Source organism: Rhinoraja longicauda, chromosome 16 (genome assembly GCF_053455715.1).
Source record: "Rhinoraja longicauda isolate Sanriku21f chromosome 16, sRhiLon1.1, whole genome shotgun sequence".
Classification (NCBI taxonomy): Eukaryota; Metazoa; Chordata; class Chondrichthyes; order Rajiformes; family Arhynchobatidae; genus Rhinoraja; species Rhinoraja longicauda.
The window spans coordinates 43,759,345-43,772,767 of NC_135968.1; the positions used below are offsets into that span (position 1 = coordinate 43,759,345).

General features: G+C 38.5%; 1 protein-coding gene across 1 annotated transcript in view; it reads right to left on the bottom strand.

The window, feature by feature from the left end:
• Positions 1-476: 476 nt before the first annotated feature.
• Positions 477-13,423, bottom strand: part of LOC144600837 (protein CC2D2B-like) — a 108,173-nt gene continuing 95,226 nt past the window's right edge. Inside the window, exons 25-31 of the mRNA XM_078412727.1 lie at positions 10,840-10,929; positions 10,464-10,577; positions 7,971-8,105; positions 6,412-6,531; positions 5,612-5,670; positions 2,451-2,628; positions 477-665 (exon numbers count right to left, since the gene is read on the bottom strand). Of these exons, the coding sequence (XP_078268853.1) occupies positions 477-665; positions 2,451-2,628; positions 5,612-5,670; positions 6,412-6,531; positions 7,971-8,105; positions 10,464-10,577; positions 10,840-10,929 (885 nt within the window). The remainder of the gene's footprint in view (positions 666-2,450; positions 2,629-5,611; positions 5,671-6,411; positions 6,532-7,970; positions 8,106-10,463; positions 10,578-10,839; positions 10,930-13,423) is intronic.

Below are 13,423 nucleotides of genomic sequence, written 5' to 3' on the forward strand. Positions count from 1 at the left end.
TAGAATAAACTGAAAATGTTCGGTCTCTTTACACTTACAAACAGGATTGCAAAAACTGAAAATCAATTGTACGTTTACAATTGGGTATCTCTTAATGAATGATTTATATTAACTATTGGTTGCTGATATTTGTTTTTTTATATTAGAGTTAAGAACACATCTTGATGAGGACAGGAAATAAATGAATTTCATAAAATAGTAACAGGAAGCTCCAATGAAGCAGATTGATGGAGCATTTTTTTATTTTTCTAGAAAGCAGAAAAGGTTGAAGTGGGTGATTTGAAAATTATTTAATGTGCTCAATTTATGAAAATAGTGCAGCCCATTGGACTAGAGAACCTAAACTTTATTAATAATGTCCACGTACAACCAACAATAGGAGCTCATGTCAATAAAATGTATAGCATAGAAAAACATTACAACAAAAGGGTAAAGCAAGGTAAAAAATACTAAACAATGACAAGTTTAAGTATTTTTTAGATGTAATGAACTAAAGATGCTATGTAGATCCATACTGATAATACATTGCTGGGGTATGGATAAATGTACACGGCAACAGCAAACTCAACATTTGGAATATCAGTTTTATGAATACCGGTACTGTAAACTTTATCAAATATTGACTCCAACTTTGAATAACACATTTGAATAGGAAATCCAGAAACCTGTCAAAATAAAAAAAATACATTAGTTGTCTGAATTATATGCTTCATAAACCAAAACAGATTTTCAAATCAAAGAATGAGTAATCAGAGTAATCAAAATTGTTGGCAATTGTTGACCAAGTTGACAATCTTCATGTGCTATGCAGATTCAAACACCTTTATTCATTTAACCCTTTCTTTTCCCTTCCCCCTTTCATATATAACTTTTTCTTAATTACAACCTTGTTATTCTTGATTGCACTCATTGTGGATGCAAAGTCCTATTTTCATGCAGAGAATTTCCAATGTGGGAATGTGATTACAAAGAAGGATGTTAAGATGCTCCAGACGATAATGGACAAGCTAAGTGAGTGACTGAGAACATGGCAGAAAATGTGTGATCATCCTTTTTGGTGCACATTACAGAAAAGCAAAGTATTTGGTAAATGGTGAGAGATTGGGTAGTGTTGATGCTCAAAGGGTCCTCGGCGTGCTTTCACGGAAGTCACTGAAGACCAATAGGCATTTGCATCAGGAGGGCAAGTAGTCTGTTAGCCTTTACTACGGGAGGGTTTGATTGCAGTAGTACAAAAGTCTTACGGTAAATGTATAGGGCCTTGAAGACAACATGGAGTAGTGTATATAGTTTAGTCTTGCATTCAAGCAGCTCTGCAAAATTGGACTCATGGGAAGCCTGGCCAAGCTGATCTTAGAAAAGTGGAAAATTTAACTCCACATTAAAACTAGCTGGACCAGACATTCAGTATGAACTCACAGGTTAGTGATACTATGGAAGCATAGGTGTTAATAAACACACGCAGGGCCATTAATCAGTGATTGGATATTCAACGAAAGTGTCAGTCAAGGGAAAGAGAAATAATAGAGATGCAGACTGAATGTGGACTCACTTTCCTGCCTCTCTTATTTGAGGGATTGTTTTCAAAGCTTACCCCAAACCTATTATCCATTAATGATGCTCCTATCTTGCTATCCAATTAAGAACAGGCATACTCCTGCACCTATTGTCTATTGTCTAATTAAGCCATGAGAAGTTTTTTGTTATATCATAAGCTAAAACCATAATTAAACCCCATCAGTAAGTCAGGGCGTTGATAATTCTACCTGGTGATCAGTGCTAATTCCTGCTGGTGGTAAGCAGTGCAGTCAGTGAAGCCAGGCCTCAAAACAAGAGTCAGAGGATGGCAACAGCATCATCAAAGGCAGGAGACTAACCTTCATGAAGAGCAGACAACCCTTTACTCCAGGAGCCCAACGAAGGCACCTGTGACAAGCCCCAAACATGATGGATAGCAATTTGAGACTTGGACAGATAGTTAGAACCTAAATATTGCATGCTTAACTCTGTATGTGTTTGAACTGATTGTATCTATTTATGGTATATCTGATCTGTTTGAATAGCATGCCAAACAACATTTTTAATAAACCTAAAACCTAAAGCTAACATAGAAATATGATACCACTGTAATATAAATTGTTGCCAGCACTTTGAAACTGAATGGCCAGAAAATAAAGTTTCATTTTCAACTGTTGATAATGGGTAGCTAAAAATGAGGAGTCAATTCATTTCAAATGTTAATAATATAATATATTCCTTTATTCGTCCCGCACCGGGGAAATTTAAAATTCTATACCTTAATAAATATAAAGTTCATTACCAAATTTAAATGTAGTTATATGTTTTACAGATACTAGAACATATTTTGTATTATATCAAAGTTCAGAAAATTTAATGTTCAGAATAATTTAACTCCAAAAATATGTTATGGCCTGAAGGGCATAACCAACCTTGTATTCTTTTAAAAGGCTCTCTAGACCAGCGCTCTGTTCTTCACTTACTGAGCGACCAAGATTTTGCTCCAGCAGAGGAAGAAAATTTTGAAACACTCCAGTACAGTATCGATTCCATCGAGTGGGGCGTTGGACTCTCCATTCCATGATTTTATTTTTCAGTGCCCATTCAATTCTAAGTCACAGTGAATAAGCAAAGAGTAAATCATAGACCAATTTTTTAAAGTAGCAACCCAAATAATTTGCCATTTTATTGATCTCCCTTGCAGGACTCTGACTTTTCGTTACCCATTATTGATCCAATGATGGGGATATCATTTTGTGGACTTAAAGATAGTGTTGGAACTTTGTCTGGCTACACAGTCATGAGTACAGAGAGAGTAGAGCATGGAACTGAGCATGTATCCATGACATGCCCCTGTGCCATGGCTAGCGAGGGGTAGGTATTGTTGCCAATTCGATTGCGATCTGCCAATGAGAAAGCCAAGGAACCATTGCATAGGGAGAAACAGAGACCTAGTTCCAAGTTTGACAATTGCTTTGGAAAGAACGTTGGGGTGGAACATTGAGCTGTAGTTGATGAACAATAGCCTGAGGTATATGCCCCGTTGTCCAAGTGGTCCAGCGATCACATCTGCTGTCGATCTTGAGTGGCAGTAGACAAATTGAATTGGGGCCAGATCATAACTAAAGCAGGGGTTGATTTGCATTATAACCAACCTCTCTAAGCATTTTATCACAATGAACCTGAGCGTTGTTGGTAGTCATTGAGGCATGTCATCTTGCTCTTCTTGGGTACTGGCATTATGGATTTTCTTTAAAGCAGATGGGAACCTCGGGCCTTGGTAGTGAGAGGTTGAAGATGTCAGTGAAAACTCCAGCCAGTTAGCCAAGTTCTGCGAACACAGACAGGAACACCATTAGTGCCAAAAGTTTCTGACGTTGGCCTTCGAGACTGAGATCACAGAGTCATCGAGAGCTGTGGGGGCTTGTAAAGTTACATTGGTGTTCTTCCTTTCAAAACAAGCATTAAGCTCGTCTTGGAGTGATGCATCACTTTCACTTGAGCTGTTCATTGCCTTGTATGAACTGATTTGTGCAAGTCCTGCCACGGTTGCCGAGCCATCTGGGCCTCCATTTTAGATTGGTAATGTTTGTTTGCATTGTTGATGGCCTCTTGACATCGTACCTGGATGTCTGGCTCACCTGACTTGAACGCCTGACTTGAAACTTTTGGCCCTAGGTAGATTGCAGGGCTCCTGGTTCATCCAAGGCTTCTTGTTAGGGAACACAAGGATGTTCTGGTAAGAAAACATTCCTCCACACATTTCCGTAAGAAGTCACTAACTTCTTCGTGTGGCGTATTCATTCACGTCCATTGCTGAATCCTTGAACATCGCCCAGACTACTGATTCCAAGCAGTTGTGAAGACACTCCTCTGCCTGCCCTGACCAACTGTGTCCAATCCTCTACTTACAATCTGAGCTCTTCAGTCACTACCCATAGAAAGGAAGAAGGTCCAGAAGCAAGTAGTCCGATTTTTCATAATGTGGGCGAGAGACTGAACAATAGACATCTTTGATGATGGAATAGCAGTGTTGACAGTATTTGATCCCCTGGTGTTGCAGGAAATGTGCTGATCAAATTTCAAGGCAATTATTTCCTCTTTCCTGGAAAGGTTCATTTTCCTGCAGAGAACTCGGTGTGCCATGTAAGTTTTTACTCATATTTTTTTTTAATTCATTTTCACTTTGGAGACTGTACCTGTTTCCCCAACAACAAGCCCTGGGTCACCAGTGATATACAGGCCCTTCTCAACCAGAAGAAGAGGGCTTTCAGAAATGGTGACAGGGAGGAGGTGAGATGTGTGCAGAAAGACCTGAAGGTGAGACTAAGACAGGGCAAGGATGACTACAGGAGGAAGCTGGAGCTGAAACTTCAGCAGAACAACATGAGGGATGTGTGGAGCAGTATGAGGAGCATTACAGGCGACAAGAAGACCAGTGGCCTGGGAAGGGAAAGCAATCAGGATTGGGCCAATGAGCTAAACCTGTTTTTGTTAGTAGATTTGATGGTGGGGCCTCTGCCCACGCTCCCCTCTGCTCCCCGACCGACTCTCACCCTCAATTCCCCCTGTCCACTTCCTCTGCCCCTTCTTTGTCACACCTAACCATCAAGACTGAGCAGATGAAGAAGGAGCTGAGCATGCTGTGGATGCAATACAGATTCCTCAGGGATATCGGTGCCATTTTCACCCAAATTAACAATGTACTTTATCCTTTCTCTATCTTCTTTCTTTTCATGTGAACTTATCAAATGAATTTTGGTAGACAACATAGATAATATCTTAACATCTCCATTATTCACCACTATAGTATCATCATTAACAGTTAAGCAAATTAGTCAGACATTACTCAATATTCACAAATTAATACTGAGTGATCGTTTGAGTGCTCTGTAAATCCTGAAAGATAATTTCTAGAATTGACAGTAGACAGGAATGTCCAGCATTTTTAAATGATAGATTTAATTTATTTTCTAATCCAACAGCATAATTTATGGATCAAGAAATGCATAAATGCATCAGAACAGTATTGTTAATGCATTTAAAATGTCCTTACTAAATTATTTTGTTACTCTGGCATGGAAGCCACTGGGCCCTAGAGATTTGCTTTACTTGAGCATCATCATTTTCTCTATTATTCATTCTTTTATTTATGTTAAATCCAGTCACTTCTATAAATAATTCATTTCATTTTGCACTGTACTCCTGGTACTTTGACATTTTTCTCTACTTTAAAGAAAAATGCAATGTTTTCATATACTAATTCTGCTATTTCCTTTATTGCCAGCTGTATACTCCCCTGGCCATTGTTTCACTTAAATATATTTACAGGATATTTTATTGTTAGCCTTGCTATTCTTTGCAAGTATGTTTTTCATATTTACTTTTGGTTGTTAACATTTTCATAATGAGTTATACTTGTAATCTCCCTTTCCATGATATTTCCGCTTGTTGCATTTCTGTAAGGTATGTTTAATTTTATTCTGTATCTTGCCCCTTGCTACCAAACTGACACAGGTTAAGGTTCTGTCATTACACAAAGATCATGTATTGTACCATTTTTAAATATATGACAGTAAAAAAATGTTCCTACCTGTTCTGTAATTTATCCACCAGGGCACTTTCAGTGGAATAGTAGATTAATTCTTGTGGCTAGAAAATATTTCCGTGTTACATGTTGCAGATTTGCTTAAGATCTAACTCTTGTAAAAATATTATTGAATCAAAAGACTTAAAATATCCTATGCACAACAATCAGAACAAATCTTCATTGTTAATAAAATTAGCTTTAAAACAAACTATTTTATGTTTAGAGTTAAATGTTAGTTCTTGACCATTAAGGTTAACAGAACCAAATTTCAAAAGTGGATGGCTATGTACAGCTAGTACTATTTAGAATACAGTAAACCCTCATTACAACAGGCCATAAGGTGGGAGGGGGAGGGGAATGGTGTCCGTTATTGCTGATTATCTGCTATAAGCAAGCCCAATATATGGCATTTCATGTGTAGAAACCCAGCAATAAAATTTAGACTGAGCAAGAAATGCATTGACAGAGATGCCTTTTTCAGCTGCGATTCAAGTGCCACTAAACCATTGCCTTACCTGCCCTAAGCTACAAAACTCCAAGGTTTCAATACAGCAATACAGGCAGTGGTGGCAGGCATCGCCAAGAAGGCTGTGTGGGCTGGTGGTGGCATTAGCAGGCATGTGCCAAGGAAGCGGGCCGTGGTGACATCAGTAGGTCTGTACACTATAACTGAAATCCATTATAAAGAGGTCCAAAAAAACAAGGGTTTACTGTATTTATATTTTCAACTGTGGATAAAACTGTGGATAAATTACTAGCCAACAATGGCATCTGAAACTTCCAAAATAGTAATAATAAATTACCTGCACAGAAGACAATGCACGATGTTGGGGATTCTTGAAGAATGGCTGCCAATTATGTTCTTTTGAGACGTCAAAACTTATGTTCATAGGACGACTAGTCTTTTGAATATTAAACCAGATCTATATGAATATATTTTGAAATTCATTATAGAACTTTAAAAATATTTTTTTCTATTATACAATAATTAAAAGTACCTTATGCAATAATTAAAGTCGTAACATTAGTTTTATCTTGCCTACCATCTGTCAAATTTACAAAGATGGATCATTTTGTTTTTGCAGAAGAAAAGGAAAGCAACAGATCAAGATTAAGTCAGAGTGTGAGCCGCGGTAAATTAATATTCACAGCGGGCACCACCTCCAGATCATACGATAATGCTTTAAAGGTGAAAACCTGCTACAACCTGATAATTTGAATGGTGAAGAACTTGCATTTTGCTGTTTTTGTGTTGTCTTTAATTTTATTTCATGTATTTGGTTGAAATATTTATTAAATATACAATTAGTTTAGTTTCGAGATGCAGTGTGGAAACAGGTCCTTCGGCCCACCCAGTCTGCGCTGATGACCAATCACCTCACACACCAACACTATCCTACGCACACTAGAGGCAATTTACAATACTGAAGCCAATTAACCTAGAAACACGTTACTCTTTGGAATGTGGGAGCATCGGTAGAAAACCCACGTGGATAATGGGGAGAACAAACAAACTCCGTGGAGACAGCATCTGTGGTCACGATAGAATCTGGATTTCTGTTACTGTAAGGCAGCAACTCTACTACCGTGCTGTGCCATGGTGTGGGGCTTATACATTTTTTATAATGCTTATAAATCTTAAAATCTTACAAATCTTATAAATGCTTATAAAAATCTTAACATTTTATTTCACATGTCTGGATTGTCTTCAAGCTACTTTTACAAACTTATTTTCGGTCTGGATTTGAGCTCTCCATTATAGTATTTGTTTAACCTAATTGGTTGTGGTTTTAATAATGATTCTGAAAGTTCATTTACATGTTTGTTCTCAATTACTGGAGGTCCTACAATGTATTATATGTTAATTTTCAAATGATTCCAAAATCCAGAACCATCTTTAAAGTGTTTGTGGGTACTGCAACCACTTTTGTTTGCTGTATGCACTCATATTTTGGATAAAGTGATTAAATGATATCATAACATGAAAATCATGCCAAATAATGCCAAAATCCGTCAATGCTTTAGAAACGAAAGGGGAGGAGGAAGGGAAAAAAATTACTAGATAGGGAGAGACAGACAGTTGCCGTAATTATGTATAATTTTGTAGTCAATGCCTAATTTTCCATACATTCCCACCCAGTGAATAATAGGGTGGAGTCCACTTCATTTAATGTTTTATTTGGACAACCTGAGTAGCTACATGGCATATATGCATCATTTTCAGTCTACTTATTATTCGACGCAAACTCAACATGCAGATGAAATTTTCAATATTTGTGGTTTAATTTGCTAATTATTATTTGTATAGCTTTTTTATGCACATTGATTGAAAAAATAAGATCTTATTTTCAAGAATACTCACATTTTCACTATTGATCAAACAATCAGCACTTTGCAGTGGACAAAAAGCATTAAATTGCTCATAGCAATCCCCAGTTTCAGGATTCCAAATCATGGTGTTCATATTATCTTGAGTAATCACATAAGCTGATGGTCCCTTCAAATAGAACATTTTGGATTATGAGTCAGAATACCTTATGGATAAGGATATTCAAAGTACAACAAAAATACACAACTAAATTAACGTGAGAGATATATTTTATTCCACATGTCTGCATTGTCTTCAAGCTACTTTTAGGTAAACAAGTACAGGCACGAGGGTAGAAATTACTAAAACATAAATTTGGAGAAATCTTTCAGAAATTGGCAGTAATTTTGTGAGAATGTTGCTATTAGCTATGGAGCCGATGGTATGGAAAGGCCATACATAGGATTGACATTTCACTCCATCGTCCTTCTAGATTATCACAAAATTAGGAAGATAGCCCACAGTTTGTGGGATGCATGTATCTGAAATGGGCTCACAATTTCGCAAAAAAAAGACTGAGGAGATTAAACAGAATAACATTAGAAAATGAATGGGTGGGAAAAACAGGAGGAACATTCACCCTTGGTAGAAAGGTTGTTTGATACATTAAATTATTTACTAATGGCATAAGATGAGAGATTAGCAAAAGTCTTGGAATTCAATGATAGGTAGTACTCCTTCACATGAACTGGAGGCATTCCAATGATTGTAGAGCCTTTCAAGATCACTCAAAGCTGGAGCAATTATCATTCAAGTATTATTGTTAAAAGTGATTCTTATATCATTACCTTTGAAGCAGGAGCTCTTTGAAATGATGCCTGGACAAAATATTCATAGAACGAAAATTAATGCCAAGCTGTGTTGTCTCTTTAGCATGACCTCATTCCCTTATTGCAAAATGCTTAGTCAGATATAACTATCATTTCTAATAATCCACTAGAAGTGATATCATTCCCAAAATTATGCCTTCATTTACATTTTCTCCTTCGAGAAGGCCCATGCATTCTGATATCATTTAATGAAAGATCACCTTTTAAAAGCACTTTGAAAATCTTTGATCATTGCTTAACCTGCTCTGCATGTGGTTCCAGAGTCCAAATGTACAATTCAGTTGTGAGAAGGAAGACCAACATAGCATTAAATCCTTGCCTGTACCTTTAAGTCACAGGCACATAGACTCAGATGAGCACACAAAAACAAATGATATATAGATTACACATAAATTAAACATAACATTTCTAAAAAAAAAAGAAAACTGCAAAAAAGGTGATGTTGGTGCAAAACCATAATTAGAAAAAAAAACAAGGCTGTTTACTACAAGAAGTAAACGGTACAGTTCCATTGTCAAGGCAGAATTAGAATTGTGCAGGGTGATTTAAGACTTAAGATAGTTGTGGGTTAAATATCAAAATATTTAAGGGATCGTCATTTTCCTCTTGGTCTCTACAGTGTATTTCATCTAATTGGGAACTGAAAATCACTCCGTCACATCTTATTGATTATCACTTCTTTCTAGGTTGGACACTAGCCATTTACAATCATTTTGCAGTAATAACTGCAGTCGTGAGAGTAAACTCTGAATGGCAGTGAGGCAGCACAATGGCGCAGTTGATAGAGCTGCTGCCTCACAGCACCAGATACCCAAAGTGATCAAAGTGATCCTCACTTTGGATGCTATCTGTGCAGAGATTGCACATTCACCCTGAGACCACATGGGTCTCCTCCAAGTGCTCCGGTTGCCTCCCACATCCCCAAAGACGTGCAGGTTTGTAACTTAATTCTCCCCTGTAAATTCCACTGCGTTTGTAGGGAGTGAGTCCAAAACTGGGAAAACTTAGAACTAAATGAATGGGTAATCGATGATTGGCATGGACTTGATGGGCCAAAGGGCCAGTTTCCCTGCTGTATCTCTAAACTAAACGAACTAATGCATAGATTTAGCAAACCGATGCTACCATCATTTCCCAGGCTCTTAGATGTTTTCAGTCAGCTCCATTAGCAGGCCACATTGTTTGTATACCCAACACCAGGCACCCGAAGCTGATGCTCTCTTCCAAATCTGTTGTAAAAGGAGATTTCCAGGCACCAAGAAAAAAAGTTTCAAGGATGTGCTCAAAGCTTCCCAGAAGAAATGCAACATCCCCATTGATTTCTGGACACCTCTGGTCCAATTCTGCTCAAAACAGAGAAAGAACATTTGGGATGGTACTGAGAAACTCAAGGCTATACATTGAGAGTCCACAGAGAAGGATGACTCGTGTTAATTCTACTACATTTACCTGTCAACCCTCATTTCAGCACTATTATTTTCAAACCAGTATATTTGAAAAAATGTTTAAAAGCAATGAGATCAAATTGTCTGCATGTCTTGTTTCTTAATCTTCCCAGCTTTTCTCTACCTTAAATATCAGATTTGCCATGTAATTAGATACTGTAGATTGGAAAACGGTCAGCAAAATAAAGTTTTATAAATAAAGTTGAACTTACTTCGAGAATTGAGGTTCCTAAGAGTACATATGCATTCATTCTCATGTACAAGAAATAGTTACAAAGAAGAACTGCATGATCCTCTTTACCTCCAAGTATTAGATTAAGAAATTGCTGAAAGAAAGCACCATGAATTTGGGAATTTACTATTTGTTGACAGATAACTTTGCAATAAAAATTGATCATGCATGAATTGCAAAGATGATTGTAATAGCTGTATCATGGCTATAGATTTATATGGAAAAAACATCAATGGACTACCTACCATAAATCCTCTTGCAAACTATTAATAATTAAACTATCACAGGAGAGTTAATAACGTAATTTACCATTTTATAGTTCTTCCTCTTCCCTTAAATACACCATTATTGCATACCTGTGATGTCAACCAAATATTGCAAGCATCGGAAAATCCTAAATGATCTGGAAGGTACGGAATCAAGGAGACAAATCTAGCTACAAGATTCTAAAATGGAAAAAATATATCAATTATTTTGTGTTGATTATGGTCTAAATGTATAAATGGATACAATCAATTCTTTCAAAAAATGCCAATCATTTGGTATGCTTTTATTAATTTAAGTACAATAGATTCTCAGCAGGGAACAATAACAGACAAAAAACCCAAACTAAATTTTAATATGTTTGAACATCTGAGTTCAATATATCCACATAATTATAATATTACTTCTACCCTTCATGTCTCCGATGCTCAATAACAAGCATGGTGTACACTAGTTTAATGTAATGATAGGGTGATTTATCTGGAAACAATTCAAAGATGGCATTTGGAGGAATTGTGTAAAGAGATAGCAAGACTAAAATGAACGCACTATGATTGAAGGTACCGCCATGGTTTAACATGCTAAATGATATTATGTGGGAGGCAGTGGGAAGCAGAAAGAAGATCATTTTCCCTATCAACAGAAGAAATAAAAATGTTGCCATTGCTAAGATGTTGAGATTGATGCAGACGGTGGGAGGTGCGCGCATGGCAGTGTAGTTAGCAGCTTGTGCATTAAGGCCCACGCTTGTGCTTGAATGACTTAACCTAGTCAGGAAATATGAATACAGTTGCATTTTCACTTTCATTTTATCTCACCCACCTACCCACATTTAACCTATTATGTCATCTTTGTCTCACAACCACAAGTTTGAGAAGCACTGTTGCTTACTTTCTTTGAGCTTCCTTATATTCCAAACTATCCAACAATCAGGATCAATTAAACTGAGTGAAACATGTAGATGATAATCACTGTCGACACATATTCTCTGCCTGAAAATTATACCTGCAGTCTCATGATGTCCCCATCACTGAACATATTTTCAGCTATCAAAAGACATACTTCCAGGCATAATTGCAAATACTTGAATTTCAATTGATACTTTTACACTAATCGAAGGTATTTATTCACAAAATGCTGGAGTAACTCAGCAGGTCAGGCAGCATCTCAGGAGAGAAGGAATGGGCGACGTTTCGGGTCGAGACCCTTCTTCAGACTGATGTCAGGGGGGCGGGACAAAGGAAGGATATAGGTGGAGACAGGAAGACAGTAGGAGGGGGAAGGGGAAGAGAGGGACAGAGGAACTATCTAAAGGTGTCGAAGTCAATGTTCATACCACTGGGCTGCAAGCTGCCCAGGCGAAATATGAGGTGCTGTTGAGGCACCAATTTCCGATGGGACTCATTATGGCACTGGAGGAGGCCCATGACAGAAAGGTCAGACTGGGAATGGGAGGGGGAGTTGAAGTGCTCAGCCACCGGGAGATCAGATTGGTTAACGCGGACCGAGCGCAGGTGTTTAGCGAAGTGATCGCCGAGCCTGCGTTTGGTTTCGCTGATGTAAATAAGTTGACATCTGGAGCAGCGGATGCAATAGATGAGGTTGGAGGAGGTGCAGGTGAACCTCTGTCTCACCTGGAAAGACTGTTTGGGTCCTTGGATGGAGTTGAGGGGGGAGGTAAAGGGACAGGTGTTGCATCTCGTGCGGTTGCAGTGGAAAGTGCCCGGGGATGGGGTGGTTTGGGTAGGAAGGGACGAGTGGACCAGGGAGTTACGGAGAGAACGGTCTCTGCGGTACGCAGAAAGGGGAGGGGATGGGAAGATATAGCCAGTGGTGGGGTCCCGTTGTAGGTGACGGAAATGTTGGCGGATGATTTGTTGGATACGCTGGCTGGTGGGGTGGAAGGTGAGAACGAGGGTGATTCTGTACTTGTTACGAGTGGGGGGAGGGGGAGCAAGAGCGGAGCTGCGGGATGTAGAAGAGACCCTAGTGAGAGCCTCATCTATAATGGAAGAGGGGAAGCCCCATTTCCTGAAGAATGAGGACATCTCTGATGCCCTCCGGTGTACACAACTCGGTGTATTTCACTCAGTGTCTCACAATTTATAAGTGAACATGAACATGTGAATTATAATGGCAGGGACAATAAGAGTTCATATCCAAATGCTCCACTTTGAGCTTTGCTCAGCAATTCACATTTGGAAATTCACATTAGGCAGGAAATGGCGTTGGGTAGACTGATGGGACTGAAGGCTGATAAATCCCCAGGGCCTGATGGTCTGCATCCCAGGGTACTTAAGGAGGTGGCTCTAGAAATCGTGGACGCATTGGTGATCATTTTCTAATGTTCTATAGATTCAGGATCAGTTCCTGTGGATTGGAGGGTAGCTAATGTTATCCCACTTTTTAAGAAAGGAGGGAGAGAGAAAACAGGAAATTATAGATCAGTTATATTATAATCAGTGGTGGGGAACATGCTGGAGTCAATTATAAAAGACAAAATTGCGGAGCATTTGGATAGCAGTAACAGGATCGTTCCGAAGGGGAAATCATGCTTGACTAATCTTCTGGGATTTTTTTGAGGATATAACTAGGAAAATGGACAGGGGAGAGTGTAGTGTACAGGGATGTAGTGTACCTTGACTTTCAGAAAGCTTTCGACAAGGTCCCACATCG